The sequence below is a fragment of the Oncorhynchus kisutch genome, linkage group LG11, assembly GCF_002021735.2.
Source record: "Oncorhynchus kisutch isolate 150728-3 linkage group LG11, Okis_V2, whole genome shotgun sequence".
NCBI classification, from domain to species: domain Eukaryota; kingdom Metazoa; phylum Chordata; class Actinopteri; order Salmoniformes; family Salmonidae; genus Oncorhynchus; species Oncorhynchus kisutch.
This window is the reverse complement of record NC_034184.2, coordinates 61,827,243-61,848,048: the sequence shown is the minus strand read 5'-3', so window position 1 is coordinate 61,848,048 and position 20,806 is coordinate 61,827,243. Positions and strand designations below refer to the sequence as shown.

The window sequence follows — 20,806 nt, the reverse complement described above, 5'->3', positions numbered from 1 at the left end:
GACTGGTACTGTATACATTTTATTAAGCACAACGTGACTGCAACAGACAGGTTGGAATGTCTGACTGAAATACAGGACAAATCTACCTTTTTTTCAACGTTTGTGATATTTGAATTTGTTGATAAAATGCAGGATATAGTTGTTTGGTTTCAGGACGCGGGTCAAAGGGCCAAAATGTGGAACTGTACCGCCAAATCCGGCTCCTGTACACTATATATACACAAAAGTATGTGGACGCCCATTCAAACTATTTCAGACACACCCGTTGCTGACAGGTGTATATAACAGTCATGCAATGTCCATAGACAAACACGGGCAGTATAATGGCCTTACTGAAGAGCTCAGTGACTTTCAACATGACACCGTCATAGGATGCCATCTTTCCAACAAGTCAGTTCAGTCAAATTTCTGCCCTGGTCAACTCTAAGTGCTGTTGTGGTGGAAACGAACGCAAAGTGGTTGCTCACAGAATGGGACCACCGAGTGCTGAAGTGTGTAGCAGGTAAAAATTGTCTGTCCTCGGTTGCAACACTCACTACTTAGTTCCAAACTGCCTCTGGAAGCAATGTCAGCACAATAAATGTTTGCCGGGAGCTTCATGAAATGGGTTTCCATGGCCGAGCAGCCGCACACAAGCCTAAGATCACCATGTGCAATGCCAATAGTCACCTGGAGTGGTGTAAAGCTTGCCGCCATTGGACTCTGGAGCAGTGGAAACGAGATCTCTCGAGTGATGAATCACACTTCACCATCTGACAGTCCGACCGACAAATCTGGGTTTGGCGGATGCCAGGAGAATACTACCTGCCCCAATAAATAGTGCCAACTGTAAAGTTTGGAGGAGGAGGAATAATGGCCTGGGGCTGTTTTTCATGGTTTGGACTAGGCCCCTTAGTTCCAGCGAAGGGAAATCTTAGCACTACAGCATTCTAGATGATTCTGTGCTTCCAACTTTGTAGCAATAATTTGGGGAAGGCACTTTCCAGTTTCAGCATGACATTGTCCCGGTGTACAAAGCAAGGTTCATACAGAAATGTTTTGTTGAGATCGGTGTGCACAGAGCCCTGATCTCAACCCCATCGAAACACCTTTGGGATTAATTGGAATGCTGACTGCAAGCTAGTCCTAATATCCCAACATCAATGACCGACCTCACTGCTCTTGTGGTTGAATGGAAGCAAGTCCCTGCAGCAATGTTCCAACATCTAGTGGAACGCCTTCCCAGAAGAGCAGAGGCTGTTATAGCAGCAAAGGGAGACCAACTCCATGTTAATGCCTATGATTTTGGAATGTTGATGTTCAACGAGCAGGTGTCCACATACTTTTGGTCGTGTAGTGTTTACGTCATCATAGTTCAAGTCCCCTGTTATTTTCTTGACAAGTTCTCATACATTTGGGAGGGGATACTGACTGTCCTTTTGCCTGACGACTTAAACAGAATTCTTTCGCTGCTCTTTGTGGCGTAGTGGTTGGCCAGAGCAAGGCGTTTGGGTAGCAGGCAAACTGTACTACTGCTCTTGCCGTGGATAAACCATGATCAGAGAATAAATGGAGCAAGCGTGACACCTGCTGTTCAAATACAATAATTTAAAGAAAGCGGTACCACGAGCTGCTGGTTATATGGTGTGGATTATCATTTGCTGACTGTCTTGTCTGAGTACACATTGCTACAGACAGTTATATTGATATTGAAACGAAGCGACGAAGTGTTCAAACGTGTGTGTAGTCTGTATAAACATTTTCTTATTTTGGAATAACTGTGGTTTTCGGGGCGTTTCCCACTGTCTGTCAGCAGTTTTGATAGGTTCAAATCGCGTTCTGTAATGTAGCCATTGGCTCTGGCTACTAATCTTTCCTTGACATGCAAGCCAACAACAGGGCACATAGCTAGCTAGTGCAAATAACCACTGAAAGTATGGATTCCACTCCGGTAAGTTGCAAATAGCCAACTGGCTTAATACTTTCACTTCTAAAGAATAACAGTTATTACTTAAATAAGTTGGTACAGTAGTAACTAACAGTTAGCTAGCTAATTGGATAACGTTAGCTAGCTATGCTAGCTATTGTACCTAGCACATTCTCCATTGTAAATTCCCGTAGCAGTAGTTCGCTTGCTAAAATGACAGTAAGCTAGCTAGCTACCGGTAGTTATCTGCATTACGATACAAATGGCCCTGTTTAGGTTAGAATGAGCTCAAGTAAAATACCCGGACATTGATCATTTCCTTGAAGAAGTGGAGTTCAGAGTGATCATCATGTCACGTCGAAGTTTCTAACCTAGAGTAGAGGTCCTAGACTATAGCAAAGATTTTTTGTAACTAAACCAAGATTGACCACAGACTGTCGTTTACAATAGGAATAAATTAGTCAAAGTGGGCAGAGCCAAGCACGAGCTACCGATATCCTATTGGCGCGATCTCTGCATATTTCCATCAGGGAACACCTCTGTGAAGTGCGCGTGTGCAATAACTCATTCCCGTTGCACTCGAAACAACGCGATTTAAAAAAAACGTTTGGAAAGGGTAAAGTCCACTCGGTTCATATCAGATTGTAGTTTTAGGAACCGAAAACTGTATTGATCCGTTGTCAGTTTAGCCTACATTTCACTGATCTTAGTAGCAGAAAGCATTTTTTAAAATTTGTGTCCAAGGCAGCTGTCAATAATCAAGATTAGGCTACTTTTCATTGATGTTTTTTATGGCGGTTTGAGCGCGGGTAGGCACTAGTAATGTCTGCAGTTTTCGATTTGGCTAAATACATATCTTTGCCAAAATTCGTAATCTTTCCCATGTTTTATTCGACTAGTAGTTGTTCTGAAATGTTTATTGCTTGCTTACATTTTACTCCCTCTGTTTAATATAACACACACATTGATTATTCATTTCGGTTGCCTGGAAGTTTGTTCTATAGAAAGTATTTGACTCTGATGTGTGCCACAGAAAGTACTTAACTCTAGTGACAAAATTAAAGGAATTAGAAGGGCCGTTTTCTTGCCTGTCGAAATTCTCCCACCCCCCTACTATTTTAGGACTGCAAGGCCTGGCACTCTTCAAAATCATTTTTGGTAGCTCATGTTGACCAGTAGTGTGTGCCACGGAAAGTATTTGACTCTATCCACAAAATTAAGGAAATTAGAAGGGGGGGGGGGGGGATTTTGGCAGGCAAGAAAATGGCCTTACTGAAATACCCCCCACCTTCTAATTTCATTAATTTTGTCACTAGAGTCAAGTACTTTCTATGGCACACATCAGTCAAATACTTTCTATAGAACAAACTTCCTGTCAGGATAGGCAACTGAAATAAATAATTAATGTATGTGTGTTATATTAAACAAAGGGAGTAAAATGTAGGCAAGCAAACATTTCAGAACAACTACTAGTTGAATAAGACATGGGAGAGATTACGAATTTTGGAAAACACATTTATAGACTAATACAAACCGAAAACTGCAGACATTACTAGTGCCTCCCCCGCAATCAAAGGACACTAATAAAAAATGCTTTCTACTACTAAGATCAGTGAAATGTAGGCTAAACTGACAACGGAGTGAAGAGCAGAAATCTCAACTAGCAAGCAAGTCACAGCAATGAAGAATTGAGTGCGTGCTCGTTCACGCGAAGGGGGGGGGGATTTTTGGCACAACACCGGCCAGTGGGCTTCCTCTCATGAGTGGAAATGCCAAGCAGATGCTTCACATTTATACATCTGAGGAAATATCTGTCTCATTGTTCTATCTGTGATTATAGTTTATTTATTGGCACTGGAAGTACAATACAGCTAGCTAGATACCAACTAAGCTAGCCAGCTAGTTGAAAATACATATGAAATTGTTGTGCTTTATCAGACCTAGAAAACAAGCTTGTATGACAACACAGCATTTCCCTATAAGGATAAATCTCAAGGCTAGCTCACTTCAATCAGCTGCTGTCTTTGGTCAAACTTGCACTTTGTCGAGCCAAACAATCACTCCATTCATCAGTCACACTTCATTCAGGCATTATTGACTGAGATTGATTGACTTTGTAGGGCATCATCTGATTGTCCTACTCGACGACACCAGGGGCACCCTTTGCCCAGCCCCTTTTGTGTTCGGGCAAGAGTGCGGTTTGTGTATAGGCCCGCCTTTTGTTATGACATTTCCTGTTTGTCTCACACCCCCATGGCCTTGTGTTGCAGACTATCGGAGAGTTGTTCCATACCCTGTGTGAGATGGGCTTCAGTGAGGAGCAGATCCAGTCTGCCGTGCAGGCAGGACACTTCTCTGTGCCTGATGCAGCTGAGTGGTGAGTCCTCCCAAACCATAACCCTTAAATGGACAGGCAAGGAACTATGTTTTCCGATGTCAAGACCGGTGTCGTCAATAACTGAACTGGTCAAATGGTTGTTGTTTTTTCACCCATCTTTTTTTCTATGTGTTTACGGCAGGCTTTTACAAGGTGAAAATCTGAGGCACAAGCTGGTCAAAAATCCACCACAGCCAGTTTCAACGGCATTTGCTGCATTCAACCCTCCCAAAGATGCAGGGAGCTCTTGCCCCCCAAGCACATCACACTCACAGACATCGCCCAATGACAGTAGAGGTGTGACACACCATTATGATATTTCATCAGACATTTGTTTTCCATGGTTGATTGCATACTGTAATGTAATGGTCCATTGTCTAATTGTGCACAATTGACCACTTGTGGTGTCTTTTATCCATTTTGTACAAATCAGGTAACGGTCTTGTAAAACTTGGAACAGCGAGTGGCTTTGCCTTGTTTCCAGCTGCATATACAGGGGAACTGTGTACAGGACATAAGGCATAAGTTACAGTAAATTATCCAAGCTTTTTGTTTCCAAGCTAATCTCCCTCCCTCCAAAATCTACCAATAATGCTTATTTGTTATAACATAGTGATGACATTGATTACGTTTCAGTATATGATGTCTTAGTGGTGCATTTGACGTATTGCCATCTTGCTCATGGAGGAGTTTTTGGAAACATCGCATGTGTAGTTTTAGCTACTCTAGGAAGTGACTTTGCATGCTAACTTATTGCTGCCCCCCTTCTCATTTAGTATCTCAAGTTGAAGGCCAACTGGGGTAGTGTAGGATGGTGGTAGCAACTCAATTTTCATTCTTATTTTGTGTGTGATTTTAAAATAATCGGTTCAAGGACATGCATGTGGTGTGATAGTACCAATAATTGCTTCTATGATTGTGTAAAAAAAATATGTAAATATTTACACAAATACTGACCTCGAAGATTGCCGTTTTCCCATTCACTATAATGTGAATCTTACTTTCTGGAAACAGCCTCCAGTACTGCGTTCGACCTTGAACTACTTTGTGACTTCAATGAGAGGGGGCAGTGGCGTCAGGTAGGCTAGTGGTTAGAGAGTTGGGACAGGAAGCGAAAGGTTACTTGTTTGAATCCCCGAGCTGGCAAGGTGGAAGAATCTGAGTATGGCAGTTAACCCCCACAATAACAGCTCTCCGGGTGCTGATTATGTGGATGTTGATTAAGGCAGCCCCCGCACCTCTGATTCAGAGGTTTAAATGAGGAAGGCACATTTCAGTTGAATGCATTCAGTTGCGCAACTGACTAGGTATCTATCTCCTTTCCCAGTCGTTCTCCCCTGCCTCAGACACGTTCCTCGTTTGAGATTGTAGCCTTAAATATATATTACTTAACTGAAGTTTTGGGAAAAAACGCAAACCTACTCTGGACATAGCATAGTAGCTAGTTATTTGACTCTTTATTTCAGCAGTGACCGTTCTGTTTCTAATGTGTGTCTGAAGGCCCCTCTTTAGTCCTGGGACCCCCGCAACCCACCAGCCCATCCACAGACACCCCACCGTTGGAGTCCCGTATCAGGCAGGACAAGAGTGACTTTCAGGAGCAGCAGAGGATGCGTGTGGCCAACGAGGCCAGGAACGAGAGGAGGCAGAAGAAACAGGTCAGCAGCACCTGCTTGATGGATCAGCTGAAACACACTGAGCACACACACACCCAGCATAGCCACAGGGTATTCAACATGCTAGTCTAACATACTGCAGTGCATATTGCTTTGTGACACAATTTACACTGAAGATTGGTTTATTCAAATGATTGAGACTCTATATTCAGCCCTTTTGCAAAAAAGTCACACTCAGACATGGCATTCCTGTGACGTGTGTGTTACCTCAGGAGCGTGAGCTGGTGCTGAAGCGTATTGCTGAGGACCGGAGGAGCTTACAGGAGAAGAAGACCCAGCCGAGCGCCCCCACTGAGACCACGTCCCCCCCTGGCAGCAGCCAAGGCCAGAGGCTGGGGGGTACGGTCCAGACTAGTGTAGACAACAACTGCATCCTCATGGTGAGACTGAGCCCTCTGGCAATATTTACATGCAGTGCCTTCAGAAAGTATTCACACACCTTGACTTTTTGTTGTTACAGCCTGAATTTAAAATGGATTAAATTGAGACTTTTTTTGTCACTGGCCTACACACAATACCCCATAATGTCAGTGTTTTTTTATCTGTTGAAATTTCTACAAATTTAATTAAAAGAAAAGCTGAAATTTCTTTGAGTCAATAAGTATTCAACCCCTTTGCTATGGCAAGCTTAAATAAGTTCAGGAGTAAAAATGTGCTTAATAAGTTACATGGACTGTAATAATAGTGTTTAACGTGATTTTTGAATGACTACCTCATCTCTGTACCCCAAACATACAATTATCTGTATGTAAGGTCCCTTAGTCGAGCATTGAATTTCAAATGTAGATTCAACCAAAAATAGGTTTTCCAATGCCTCGCAAAGAAGGGAACCTATTGGTAGATGGATTTTAAAAAAGCAGACATTAAATATAACTTTGAGAATGGTGAAGTTGTTAATTACCCAGTAACTACAAAGATACAGGTGTCCTTCCTAACTCAGTTGACAGAGCGGAAGGAAACTGCTCAGGGATTTCACCATGAAGCCAATGGTGACTTTAAAACAGTTACAGAGTTTAATGGCAGTGATAGAACTGAGGATGGATCAACAACATTGAAGTTACTTCACAATACTAGCCTAATTGACAGAATGAAAAGGAAGCCTGTACAGAATAAAAATATTCCAAAACATGCATCCTGTTTGAAATAAGGCACTAACGTAATACTACAAACAATGTGGCCAAGCAAATCACTTTTTGTCCTGAATGCAAAGTGTTATGTTTGGGGCAAATACAAAACATTAGTATTACCACTCTCCATATTTTTAAACATAGTCGTGACTGCATGATGTTATGGGTATGCTTGTAATTGTTAAGGACTGGGGAGTTTTTCAGGATAAAAATGGAATGAAGCTAAGCACAGGCAAAATCCTATAGGAAAACCTGGTTCAGTCTGCTTTCCATCAGACGCTGGGAGATTAATTCACCTTTCATCAGTACAATAACCTTAAACACATGGCCAAATCTACACTGGAGTTACTTACCAAGAAGACAGTGAATGTTCTTGAGTGGTCAAGTTACAGTTTCGACTTAAATCTACTCAAATCTATGGCAAGACCCGAAAATGGCTGTCTAGCAATGATCAACAACCAATTTGACAGAGCTTGAAGAATTTTGAAAATAATATTGGGCAAATGTTCACAATCCAGGTGTGCAAAGCTCTTGGCGACTTACCCAGGAAGGTTCAGCTGTAATCGCTGCCAAATGTGCTTCTACAAAGTACTGACTCAGGGTTGTGAATACTTATGTAAATTCAATATTTCTGTATTTCTTTCTCAATAAATTTGAGTGAGGAAAAAAAGAGATCCAAAAACATGTTTTCACTTTGTCGTTATGGGGTATTGTGTGTAGATGGTGAGAAGAGAAATTGAATTCATTTTTTTGTTCAGACTGTAATAACAAAATGTGGAGTAAGTCAAGTGGGTATGAATATTTTATGAAGCCACTGTATTCCTAGCAGCATAGGCAGTGATCTAAAGTGTGACCATTTTGGTTGCATATGCTCCTAAATATTTTGCTCTACAACCAGTGCGCTTCACTGTGCTGTTGTTCCCGAGTGACTATTTTCATCATGATATGCATAGAAAATAATGGAAATCTATGTTTTCAAAAGCATGTGAGTGTCGTGTTCATATTTCACAACCTCCGCAGGCTTTTGGAATTGCCTGAAGTCAATTGCCTAATGTCAGTCAATAGCAAAATAACACACTTATTGATTTAAGCTTACATTATAGCATGCTAAATGTTTCTGATATGTGATAAATGAGCAAACGAATAGATGAGCTGCACCTCCACGTATTTTCCCAGCCAGAGGTCAATTAACCAAAAATATGGAGATTTCGTTTAAAAAAAAAATCACATTGATTCATTACCAGACAAGTCACAGGATTTTGGTTTGGAGAAGCCTAGGCTATTATGCGAGTGAAGAGCAAAATAATCCACTGACGTTAGGCTACATAACATGCTTGCAACATTTTCTGATCAGTCCTGCTAATAGATGGGCAACCTAGAAAAATGTATCCGGTCTATTTAGACAGACAGACAATGTCCACATTATTGTCACATATTTTAGAATGTAAGAATAATTTGAATATCAACATGTAAAAAATGTATTATTTTTTGTGTTAATGGCCTATTTACTGGTTCTATATTAGGCCCTATATGTACAATGATTTACAATTGTATAACGTTGAGGTCCTTGAAAATGAAAATGAAGTGCTGGAGTTATGGGTCAATTTGCATATATTCACTTTTATTCCTCTTAAGTACACATGTGGAGCTGCATGAAAATACATTTGTAAATGTTGATCCCTTTGTCACACATTGACTCCATTATTTATAGAAATAACCTGTTAAACAATGTAGAAGCCTAATATTCCCCCAATGACAGGTTTTTGTATCAACCTTTTAGCTTTTTATAATAAACAAATGTTTTACAGGGTTCCATTTTCGTTTTTATGGTACAACATGTGCTTCAGAAGTAGCTAGAATACACATAGACCCAATATAGGTTATATCTCAATCAATTAAAAACATCTTCTTTTCTGGTGCTCCTTAACACTGGTGATACCAAAATGTGTTGTATTAATTTAGAGCCCTGAGCATAGGTAGACTTCTGTCTCGATTGTTGACTTGAGAGCACCCCTATTAGTTGATTGAAGAGGCGTGCTTGTGTAGCCTAGTTAGATGGAGACTGAGGTGGTATTTTTATAATGGAGGTTTCACCCTCTGTGTCTCCCTGTAGATCCGGCTACCCTCTGGGGAGTCCATGCGGGAGCGCTTCCCTGCCGACGCCCCTCTGCGCAGCGTGATGGAGCACATCTCCGGGCGCTACCCTTCCCTGGCCTCCTTTTCCCTCCTCCAGGGGTTCCCACGGAAACGCTTTGGGGAGGCGGAGCTGGCTTGCTCCCTGCGCTCCCTGGGCCTCACGCCCAACGCCGCCCTCTGTATCCAGACCACGCCCCCAGAGACACCCCAGGATCCGGCCAGCCCAGCTGATCGCCTCTTATTGGGTCAGGAGGAGGTGGTAGTTGCACCCCCTGCGCTTCCCCAGCCACAGCAGCCCCAGATACCAGAGCTGGAGGAGGAAGGGATGGAGGATCCCGCTCTGCCCCCACCTCTGCCTCACCAGCTGTGGGAAGAAGCAGTGGGCTACGCAGGAATCCCTGGTGTTGGCCCCCCAATGACCGGACCTTCTCACTCCTGGGGTAAGATTCACGTCTGGCATATGAAGCCGCACATTCACAATGTATTTGATATATTTTCAAATATCAAAGTTGATGACTTGTTGGGTGTTTTACCTTCAGAAATGTATTTTCTTGGAGTATAAATGTAACGCTGTTTAATTGCCTTACTCACGCAGGCTATTGCATTATGGACCCATTAGTTTGAGGCATCACTTTGTGAAGACACCATAACACCATTACAGGCACTACGTTTCATTCAGGCATTCTCTGGGTCAGCTGAATGTGAATTGTTCACTCTGGACACAGTTTCTCCTAGGTACAGCTTCCTCTCCCCAATCCTAACCTTAACCGTAAGTGGGAACAATGTGAAACTGACCCAAGATCAGCGTCTAGGTACCACTTCATCCTACTCCAAAGTGTTCATGCAGTTTTTCCCTGACAGGACGGGGCCAGAAGCTGAATCCTGGTGATGCAGAGGAGGCTGCCAGCTCAGACGATGAAGAGATGCCAGAGGGGGGTAGAGAGCCGCACTTCCTCCTCAATGGTACTACAACCTCTGTTTGGAATTTTCTTTTATCCTTCCTTTCTTTCTCTCTCTGTGTCTCCCTGGTTTTTCCTCTGAACACCTTGTTCTTTACAGTCCAATAAAGATGAGCCCTCTCTCTGTGTCAGTGGTTAGACAAATGGCTTTGAACTTGATGAGCACTGCAGCCTCATTTGCAGTAGGATTTAACCTACTGTCCCCTGGGAATATAGTTTTTTTTACACCAAGTTACTGCAGAAGTAGTTGAAGTGAACCAGTGTGTGTAGAAATCCATTGAACTAAACTGCCATGGCTGCGGTCAGGATAGTGAGCCAACTGGCCCAGTGATGGTGTTTGATATCTCCTCACTGACCATGAGAATGCTGCTTTGATTGGGAAATAGCAGGTGAATGCGCCCGACTTTCCAACTTATGCAAGTTTGCGCTGCACTCTCTTGTGCCAAAATAAGTCAGTTTCTCTGAGTATTCAAGCTCTGAGGTACAGACAGTAATCCAAGTGTTACACTTCGTGTGAAGCTCATTGCCGGGGATTCTTTTTACAGCCAAAGAGGAAGCTAAAACTGAAGAAGAGGAACATTGTGATTAGAGAGAGCGTTGTTGATGAGAGGCATGTGATAAGTCTCAGACGTGCATTCAGATGGTTCAATAGCTTGGATATTTGTCTGAAATACACTATATATACAAAGTATGTGGACATCCCTTCAAATTAGTGGATTTGGCTATTTCAGCCACACCCGTTGCTGACAGGTGTATAAAATCGAGCATACAGCCTTGCAATCTCCATAGACGAACATTGGCAGTAAAATTGCCTGCACAGAAACCCTGACCTCAACCCCATCAAAAACCTTTGGGATAAATTGGAACGCCGACTGCGTGCCAGGCCTAATCGCCCAACATCAGTGCCTGACCTGACTAAGGCTCTTGTGGCTGAATGGAAGCAAGACCCTGCAGCAATGTTCCAACATCTAGTGGAAAGCCTTCCCAGAAGAGTGCAGGCTGTTATAGCAGAAAACGGGGGACCAACTCCGCATTAATGCCCATGATTTTGGAATGAGATGTTCGACAAGTCCGCATACTTTTGGTCATGTAGTGTAATTCAAGATGTATGGCTTCTAGGATGAATACAGATTTAAATTGAGTATCCTAAAGGCCTAAGCTATGGTTAACTCCAGCAGGTATGCCCCGATTACCCTTCTTCCCAGAGAACCGGCTGCGTGGAGGGCTGGAGCCCAGACACCACTGGCCAGACCAGGGCAACAGACTTAGGTGAGTGCCCAGCCTAAACCTAGCCTATATCATGACCATGCCCTCCACTTTAAAGCATTGTCTTTTTTTGTAACGTGGTTTCAATTTCATTTAACATTTGATACTGTCCAGGATCTAAACTCAGCGGAAAAAAAGAAATGTCCCTTTTTCAGGACATTGTCTTTCACAGATAATTCGTAAAAATCCAAATATCTTCACAGATCTTCATTGTGAAGGGTTTTAACACTGTTTCCCCAACCATAAACAATTAATGAACATGCACCTGTGGAACTTGTTCAGTTTATGTCTCAGTTGTTGAATATTATGTTCATACAAATATTTACACATGTTAAGTTTGCTGAAAATAAACGCAGTTGACAGTGAGAGGACATTTCTTTTTTTTGCTGAGTTTATAACCCTAAGCAGAACTTACATCTGAAAAAATATTTGTAGGATTATTCAAATTGAAATGAAATGTAATCGGTAACTGTTGAAAGTGGATTCTTTTTCAATGTTTAGTTCTGATCAGCACTGCAACACCTTTATTATTAACTTGTTGAATGTGTAGAAGTGTGCCAGTTTGCTAATGGTCAAACATAAGAGGTGACTTGATGTGTTGGCATGCAAACTTCAGACTTGGCATGTAGCCTTGATGGCATGCAGCCTGAGAAGGGGCTCAGGACCAAAACTTGCTCTGTAAATACATGAATTTTGAATGCAGCAGAGTTCTCCACATTATAGCCAGAGTGTGAACTTGCACACTCCCCGTCATTGATTTAAAGCGTTGGATTGGTGTAAGCATTATTGGCTTGGAGTAAGTTTCCACCATTGTTAAATCCATGACGGGAAGTGTGCACAAGGGGGGAGAATCGGGAAGCTTTTCTTATCTTTAATCAGTTGACTAGATGTCACACATGGTTGTGTCTCTCCCAGGGAGGGGGTGGCAGAGGACCCAGCAGTGGAGCCAGAAGAGGCTGCAGGTTGTGTGGTGCCGGGGGCAGCGGGCCAGGCTGCAGTAGAGCGCCTCCAGAGAGCTGCCCAGGATGACCCCCAGGCCACTCAGGGTCACCCATCCCCCCCCAAGAAACCCTTCAGGACGCCCAGCGTCCCCTCCCTCTGTGCAATGGCCACCCAGGCCACAGTCAACCTCATGACAGGTCAGAGAACAACTTTAAAGTCCAACACTGTTATTTGCACACAAATAAAGGTTGAAAGGCCTCACTTCTTGCCGACTGTTTTTCCAACCATCTCATCTCAGAAATTGTCAGAATTGTACATACATTGGTTGTGGTTTATTGCAATTGTGTAAAAAATTCAAGATCACAGAAATGTATGTCTGGAAAGCTGCATAGACAACTTATTTATTCCTCCTCTCTCAGCTCCCAGCATGCAGTACAGCAGCAGTCTGTCGTGTCTGACCCCTGAACTGGCCGAGCTCCTGCTCAGTCACATGTCCCGCGAGAGGCTCCTTCGCCCGCGCACCCTGGAACTCTTTTTCGGCTGCCCGATGCAGAAGTTTGTCCTCAACTGTTACCCGTACTCCACCAACGAGCTGCTCCGGCAGCTACGGGCCTTCACTGCACTGAAGCACCTGAGCCTGGTCAACTCTCCTCTCATCACAGGTATACCTTTACCTTGACAGCATTTGTGCTCACTGAGTATGCGTCCCAAATGGCAACCTATTCCATATAAAGTGCACTACTTTTGACCAGAGCCCTATTTCAACACTATTATTAGCACCATTTGAATGTCAAGTTAAGAAAGTTACAAAAATAAAGGAATATAGATGCATTGGTAAGCTATCACTTTAAGCATGTGACTGGTTATCTTTGCAGCTTGTGGCTATGATAGTGATGGTTGCTATCTCTTTGTCTTCCCGTTGTCCAGATGCAGGCCTCTCTGTGCTGTGCAGCCTACTGAAACTGCAGCACCTGAACCTGGCCTCATGTAGCAAGCTAACAGACTCCTGTCTGCAACACATCACAGGTGAGGTTCTTCTCTAATTCTGGGTTGTATTCACTAGGCACCAAACAAAAGAAAACTGACTGAAACAGGAAGGGACTATACCTGAACTTGCTCAATAAGTAACGTTTGTTTTGGTTTTCTGTTGCAAAACGTTTTGCTACGGTGTGCACTAATAAATATGACCCTGGCTACAGCATAGAATGGCTGTGGATGAATTAAGTTTTTAATGCTTGGTAAGCAGTCTTGTGAATATACTTTGCATTCGGAAAGTATTCAGACCACTTCAATATTTCCACATTTTGTTACATTACAGCCTTATTCTAAATGGATTAAAACAATTATAATCCTCATCAATCTGCACACAATACCCTATAATGACAAAGCAAAAACAGGTTTTTAGACATTTTTGCACATTTTATAAAAAATCTAAAACTGAAATATCACATTTACATAAGTATTCAGACCCTTTACTCAGTACTTTGTTAAAGCACCTTTGGCAGAGATTACAGCCTCGAGTCTTCTTGGTTATGACACTACAAGCTTGGCACACCTGTATTTGGGGAGTTTCTCCCATTCTTCTCTGCAGATCCTCTCAAGCTCTGTCAGGTTGGATGGGAAGTGGCGCTGCACAGCTATTTTCTCTCCAGAGATGTTAGATCGGGTTCAAGTCCGGGCTCTGGCTGGGCCACTCAAGAACATTCAGAGACTTGTCCGGAAGCCACTCCTGCCTTGTCTTGGCTGTGTTCTTAGGGTCGTTGTCCTGTTGGAAGGTGAACCTTTGCCCTAGTCTGTGGTCCTGGGTGCTCTGGGGCAGGTTTTCATCAAGGATCTTGCTGTACTTTGCTCCGTTCATCTTTCCCTCGATCCTGACTAGTCTCCCAGTCCCTGCTGCTGAAAAACATCCCCACAGTATGATGCTGCTGCCACCACCATGCTTCACCCTTTGGGATGGTGCCAGGTTTCCTCCGGACGTGACGCTTGGCATTCAGGCCAAAGAGTTCAATCTTGGTTTCATCAGAGGAGGAGTGGTTTTTATTTTTTATACATTTGCAAACATTTCTAAAAACCTGTTTTCATTTTGCCATTATGGGGTATTGTGTGTAGATTGATGAGAAGAACAAATATATATCAATTTTAGAATAAGGCTGTAATGTAACAAAATGTGGTAAAGGGAAGGGGCCTGAATAGTTTCCGAATGCACTGTAGGTCAGAAGACCTTGAAAAAGAAAGGGGTAACTTTGTAAAGCTGAAGCCTGCTATGACTCCTTGCAAGAACACTAGGTCAAGCCTTTTAAACCGATTTTAAAGGTTATAAATTGAAAACAGGAATACCTTATTTGCGTAAGTATTCAGACTCTTTGCTATGAGACTCAAAATTGAGCTCAGGCGCATCCTGTTTCTACAACTTGGAGTCCACCTGTGGTAAATTCAATTGATTGGACATGGTTTGGAAAGGCACACACCTGTCTATATAAGGTCCCAAGTGCATGTCAGAGCAAAAACCAAGCCATGAAGTCTAAGTAACTGTCCGTAGAGCTCCGAGACATGATTGGGTCGAGGCACAGATCTGGGAAAGGGTACCACATTTTTTTTGCAGCATTGAAGGGCCCCAAGAACACAGTGGCCACCATTATTCTTAAATGGAAGAAGTTTGGAACCACCAAGACTCTTTCTAGAGCTGGCTGCCCGGCTAAACTGGGCAACGGGGGGGGTAAGTTTCCAACTGGCCTTTATGGTAGAGTGGCCAGACGGAAGCCACTCCTCAGTAAAAGGCACATGACAGCCCGCTTGGGGTTTGCCAAAAGGCACCTAAAGGACTCTCAGACCATGAGAAACAAGATTCTCTGGTCTGATGAAACCAAGATTGATTGGCCTGAATGCCAAGCGACACGTCTGGAGGAAACCTGGCACCATCCCTACAGTGAAGCATGGTGGTGGCAGCATCGTGCTGTGGGGATGTTTTTCAGCATCAGGGACCAGGAGACTAGTCAGGATCGAGGGAAAGATGAACGGAGCAAAGTACAGAGAGATGTGCCAAGCTTGTAACGTCATACTCAAGAAGACTCGAGGCTGTAATCGCTGCCAAAGGTGCTTCAACAAAGAGGGTCTGAATACTTATGCAAATGTCATACTTCATTTGCTAACATTTCCCAAAAATGATGGGATATTGTGTGTAGATTGATGAGGGGGAAAAGCTATTTAATCAGTTTTAGAATAAGACTGTAACGTAACAAAATGTGGAAAAAGTCAAGGGGTCTGAATACTTTCCGAAAGCATAATATGGTAAGAGTGGCGCTTCAACTTGGTAAAAATGATTGAAATCATAATTACGGATAAATGTGTCAACCATTTCACCAACTTGAAAGGAGGACTAAGATAAAAAACAAAAATCTCACTCCGTACCCTTTGTGTCTGAAAGGCTTGAAGAGCCTGTCTTTCCTGTCGCTAGACCAGACCAAAGTAAGCGATGTAGGGATGGTGCTGTACCTGCAGTCTGCTCCTTCGACACTCACCCAGCTTAGTCTGAACCAGACCTCTATCACGGAGGCCACCCTGGCAGCGCTGCCCGCCTGTGTGCCCCAGCTACGACTGCTCAGCATCAAACACACTAAGGTAGCTCACTCTTGCGCTCCTACAAGCACACAAACATGACAACATACCCAACCACAATATCCTGAGCCCATTTTGAGATTTAGGTCTACTTTGACCCCTTCCTCCCTCGTCTGTCAGGTGAGTGATGTGTCGGCCCTGGCTGAGCTTCCCAGCCTGCAGACCCTCTACCTGGACGGCACGGCGGTGAGGGAGGGCTCTCTGGAGCACCTGGCCACCCACTCCGCCCTCTCTGCCCTCAGCGTGGCTGGCATCTCCGTCGCTGATGGCAACAACATTCTCCAGATCATCTCAGGTGAGCTGCACATTGTATGTGTGTGTACAGCAGGGGGTACTCACATCTGAGAGAAAGAGAGGGAGGAAGACTGTGTACAGCAGGAGTTTTCAAATCAGGGCCTCAAGGTCTGCAGTACTGCTGTTTGATTGACTTAAAGTAATTGATTTTCCAGAGTCCATTCTCCCTGTTTTCTCAGGTCCCTGATTAGAGGGGAAGATTACTGCAGATGTTAATGTTGTGTATGGCTCACAGTATATAGTTCAATGTGTTTACTAAAGTACTACGTCTGTTTTGGCTTGTTCATCCCAGGTCTCCGGCTGACCCAGCTGACCCTGCCTGGACGCCACTCGGTGACGGACGCCGGCCTGGCCTTCCTCTCCAGACTGTCCCTGCTGTCCGAGCTGGACCTAACTGACTACACATACGTCACCGACCAGGGGATCACCCAGCTGGCTACCATGACCAGGTCAGCTCACTCTCTCATAACTATTATCCTCTCCTGGTGTCAATATACACGCTTGTCATGATAGACTGGCACTCAGTGGTCACCAACCTCTGTCTTGTGGAGCTATACAATGATTTCAACTAATCATTTAGACTAACTGGTTGTGTTCGTGGTGAGCTGGAACAAAGATCTGCACACTATTGCTCACATGGACTAGAATTGGTGGTCACTGCTCTAGTTGATTCACCAGCGTCCTCCAGTGTTGACATTGCAGTGAATGAAGAAATGCTGGGCCGTATTCATTAGGGACCAAACAGAAGAAAACGGACTAAAACACAGAGGGACTACCTGAATTACCTGTTCAATAACAAATGCACATTTTTGTTTTCTGTTGCAAAACGTTTTGCTACGGTGAGCACTAATGTATACGACCCTGATAGAAATGTCCCCATCTCCTGTCTCCAGGCTGAAGAGGCTGTCACTCAGCAACACGCAGGTGACGGACGCCGGGCTGCCCTCCCTGCGCTGTCTGCAGGAGCTGCTGGAGTTGTGTCTGGACCGCACGGCCGTCACCAGCCGAGGAGTGGCCGCCCTCGTCACCGGCCTGCCACACCTGCAGGTACGGAGCATGCATGAAACCCCAAAGACAACTATTGTGTCAGTGGATAGAACTCTGCAAATAAGTTATAGGTCAGCTAGGGCGCTAACAGTGCTCCGTTGTAAAACTTTGTTCAAGCTGCACGGCCAGGTACGACTCCAACACCATCATGATCACTGACAACAACAAGACAGCCTATAGGGAGGAGGTCAGAGATCTGGCAGTGTGGTGCCAGGACAACAACATCTCCCTCACCGTGATCAAGACAAAGGAGATGATTGTGGACTACAGGAAAAGGAGGACTGAGCACACCCCCATTCTCATCGACGGGGCTGTAGTGGAGCAGGTTGAGCGCTTCAAGTTCATTGGTGTCCACATTACCAACAAACTAACATGGTCCAAGCACACCAAGACAATCGTGAAGAGGGCACAACAAAATCTATTCCCCCTCAGGAAAAGATTTGGCATGGATCCTCAAAAGGTTTTACAGCTGCACTATCGAGAGCATCTGGTTGCATCACTGCCTGCTATGGCAACTGCTCGGCCTCCGACCGTAAGACACTACAGAGGTTAGTGCGTACGGCCCAGTACATCACTGGGGCCAAGATTTCTGCCATCCAGGACTTCTATACCAGGCGGTGTCAGAGGAAGGCCCTAAAAATTGTCAAAGACTCCAGCCACCACCATAGACTGTTCTCTCTGCTACCGCACGGCACGGCACCGGAGCGTCAAGTCTAGGTCCAAGATGCTTCTGAACAGCTTCTACCCCCAAGCCATAAGACTCCTGAACATCTAATCAAATGGCTACCCAGACTATTTGCATTCCCCCCCTCTCTATCTTTTACACTGCTGCTACTCTGTTATTATCTACGCATAGTCACTTTAATAACTTTAATAACCTACATGTACATATTACCTCAATTACCTCGACTAACTGGTGCCCCCACACATTGACTCTGTATCGGTACCCCCCTGTATATAGCCTCGCTATTGTTATTTTACTGCTACTCTTTAATTACTTGTTCCTTTTATTTCTTATATATTTTTTTTAAACTGCATTGTTGGTTAGGGGCTGTTAAGTAAGCATTTCACTGTAAGGTCTATACCTGTTGTATTCGGCGCATGTGACTAATAAAATGATTGATTTGATGCAATTATTAGCAGTAGTTGCATTGATGTTGTGGCTTTATGTTCCAGGTATTAAGCTTGGCCAGTACTCAGGTGGGCGACACGGTCGTGAGGAGAGGTCTGGTCCACTGTGTTCAGCTCTTCAAGCTCAACCTGAGCCGGACACGCATCACTGACCACGGTAAGATCCCATCATACAGTTGAATAAAGGGCGCACTTGGCCCAAAATAGTCAACTGGACGGTCATTGCAAAAATAGGACATGAGCTCGCTAATACATCTCTATAGGTCCCACTCATTATCTTGCAACACTTCCATGGAAGTATTTAGAGGTGAAAACCTAATATACCTTATTTTTGTGTCCATTTCCCTCAGGACTGAAGTTCCTGAAGTGCATGTGTCTGACCCAGGTGAACCTGGACGGCTCGGGCGTGACCCTATCGGGCATCGCCAACCTGATTGCCTCCTGTCCCCACATCACCAGCATCAGGGCCAGCAACCCGCGAGCCATCCCCCCTGACCAGGTCTCCGACGACAACGACGGTGACAATCAGTAGGGGGATGAGTAGTGACCCCGCCCAGCCCTTTCTGATGAGGCTTGGGTCAGCTAGCTAGTAGCTTCCGCTGTGCTCGGCGGTATCAGCCCCATGTTTCTGCATCCAGCTGACAGGCTCAGCGTAGTCTGGGTGAAGAGAAACCCAGCTCTAACTGCACTGCTTCAACAGCGGCTAGTGACACTACTCGCTCAATCACAAGTCCACCATACTAGCTGTCGAAACCTTAGAAGGGTGCCTTCTTGTGCTTCTAAAGGTCTAAATGGGAGCCCTGCTCCCTGTAGTTAATCACAACCACCATTAAAGTTATTACGATGAAGTCTCACATAAGTGTGCTATGTTGATCCCGGTGTAGGGTTCAGTTGTCCCTAAACGCAGATTTTGGGTCAGTTTTACATTTCTCCTGCTAATGGTTCAGTGTAGGATTGGGGAGGGATAGCTGATCCTTGATCTGTAACTAAGGGAAACTTCACTCCAGAATGTAGATCCCCCTGGGCCTGGCAGAGGTATAGTATGCATGATGTCCAATCTACATAAAGCAAAGGAACTATGATTAGGAATTGATCAGGGATATAACCATATCACAGCATGTTTTCACCCAGATTTTTCCACCTGAATTCTCTAATGAATCAGTTAACACTACTGAGGTCCAACATTTACTTACTTCCTGTATTGTCAAAAAAACAAATGTTGGGGGTGGTTCAAGCTAAGGCAGGTTCTATCTACAGTTGAAGTAGGAAGCTTACATACGCCTTAGCCAAATACATTTAAACTCAGTTTCACAATTCCTGACATTTAATCCTAGTAGAAATTCCCTGTTTTAGGTCAGTTAGGATCACCACTTTATTTTAAGAATGTGAAATATCAGAATAATAGCAGAGAGGGATTTATTTCAGCTTTTATTCATTTCAACACATTCCCAGTGGGTCAGAAGTTTACATATACTCAATTAGTATTTGGTAGCATTGCCTTAAACAATTTAAACTTAGGTCAAACGTCGTTTCGGGTAAACTTCCACAAGCTTCACACAAAAAGTTGGGTGAATTTTGGCCTATTCCTCCTGACAGAGCTGGGGTAACGGAGTCAGGTTTGTAGGCCTCCTTGCTCGCCCACAGATTTTCTTTAGGATTGAGGTCAGGGCTTTGATGGCCACTCCAATATGCTGGAGACGACTTTGTTGACCTTAAGTCATTTTGCCACAGCTTTGGAAGTATGCTTGGGGTCATTGTCCATTTGGAAGACCCATTTGCGACCAAGCTTTAACTTCCTGACTGATGACTCAAATGTCAATTAGCCAATCAGAAGCTTGACATCATTTTCTGGATTTTTCCAAGCTGTTTAAAAGGCACAGTCAACTTCTGACCCGCTGGCATTGTGATACAGTGAAATAATCTGTCTGTAAACATTACTTCATGCACAAAGTAGATATCCTAACCGACTTGCCAAATCTATAGTTTGTTAACAAGACATTTGTGGAGTGGTTAGAAAACGAGTTTTAATGACTCCAACATTTGATTAGCCAGCAACTGGAAAGCTAAGCATTGTTGGTGGTTGTGGAGAGCTTGACTTCTCAAAGCAAATAGTGGGCCATGATATGGGTTGCATAATGAGTGGTTGGGTTCAGCAGGAATCCAAAGTATCTCCGTTCATAATTTTGCTTCATGTTATGTTTACACAGATGTAAAATACAGTTTATTTTCTCAATGTTTTAGATAAGTGCACCGTATTCCCTACATTGTCAAAGGAAAATGCAGAATTAAAAGCTGCATTTTGGAAGATGTTGTATTTGTTCAAAGACCCC

General features: G+C 43.9%; 1 protein-coding gene across 2 annotated transcripts; it reads left to right on the top strand.

Moving 5' to 3' along the window:
• The first annotated feature begins 1,575 nt into the window (after nt 1-1,575).
• Nucleotides 1,576-20,781, top strand: LOC109899457 (uncharacterized). 2 transcript variants are annotated; one of them, XM_020494711.2, is made up of 17 exons: nt 1,576-1,930; nt 4,177-4,283; nt 4,426-4,580; nt 5,784-5,941; nt 6,172-6,339; nt 9,200-9,662; nt 10,084-10,185; nt 11,360-11,450; nt 12,363-12,586; nt 12,809-13,051; nt 13,317-13,415; nt 15,814-16,007; nt 16,125-16,299; nt 16,591-16,747; nt 17,192-17,345; nt 18,522-18,633; nt 18,827-20,781. In XM_020494711.2, exons 1-17 carry the CDS (start codon nt 1,916-1,918, stop codon nt 19,006-19,008), a joined length of 2,799 nt encoding a protein of 932 aa, XP_020350300.1. In that variant the 5' UTR covers nt 1,576-1,915; the 3' UTR covers nt 19,009-20,781. The 2 variants fall into 2 exon arrangements, with proteins under 2 accessions (XP_020350300.1, XP_020350299.1); XM_020494710.2 differs by having other exon boundaries at nt 1,600-1,930; nt 11,357-11,450.
• The last annotated feature ends 25 nt before the right edge of the window (nt 20,782-20,806 follow it).

Excerpts from the sequence above, each read along its gene's own strand:
- LOC109899457 (XM_020494710.2), top strand. Across the intron at positions 4,581-5,783 it reads ATCGCCCAATGACAGTAGAG|GCCCCTCTTTAGTCCTGGGA; the intron begins GTGTGACACACC and ends GTGTGTCTGAAG. Across the intron at positions 9,663-10,083 it reads CGGACCTTCTCACTCCTGGG|GACGGGGCCAGAAGCTGAAT; the intron begins GTAAGATTCACG and ends TTTCCCTGACAG.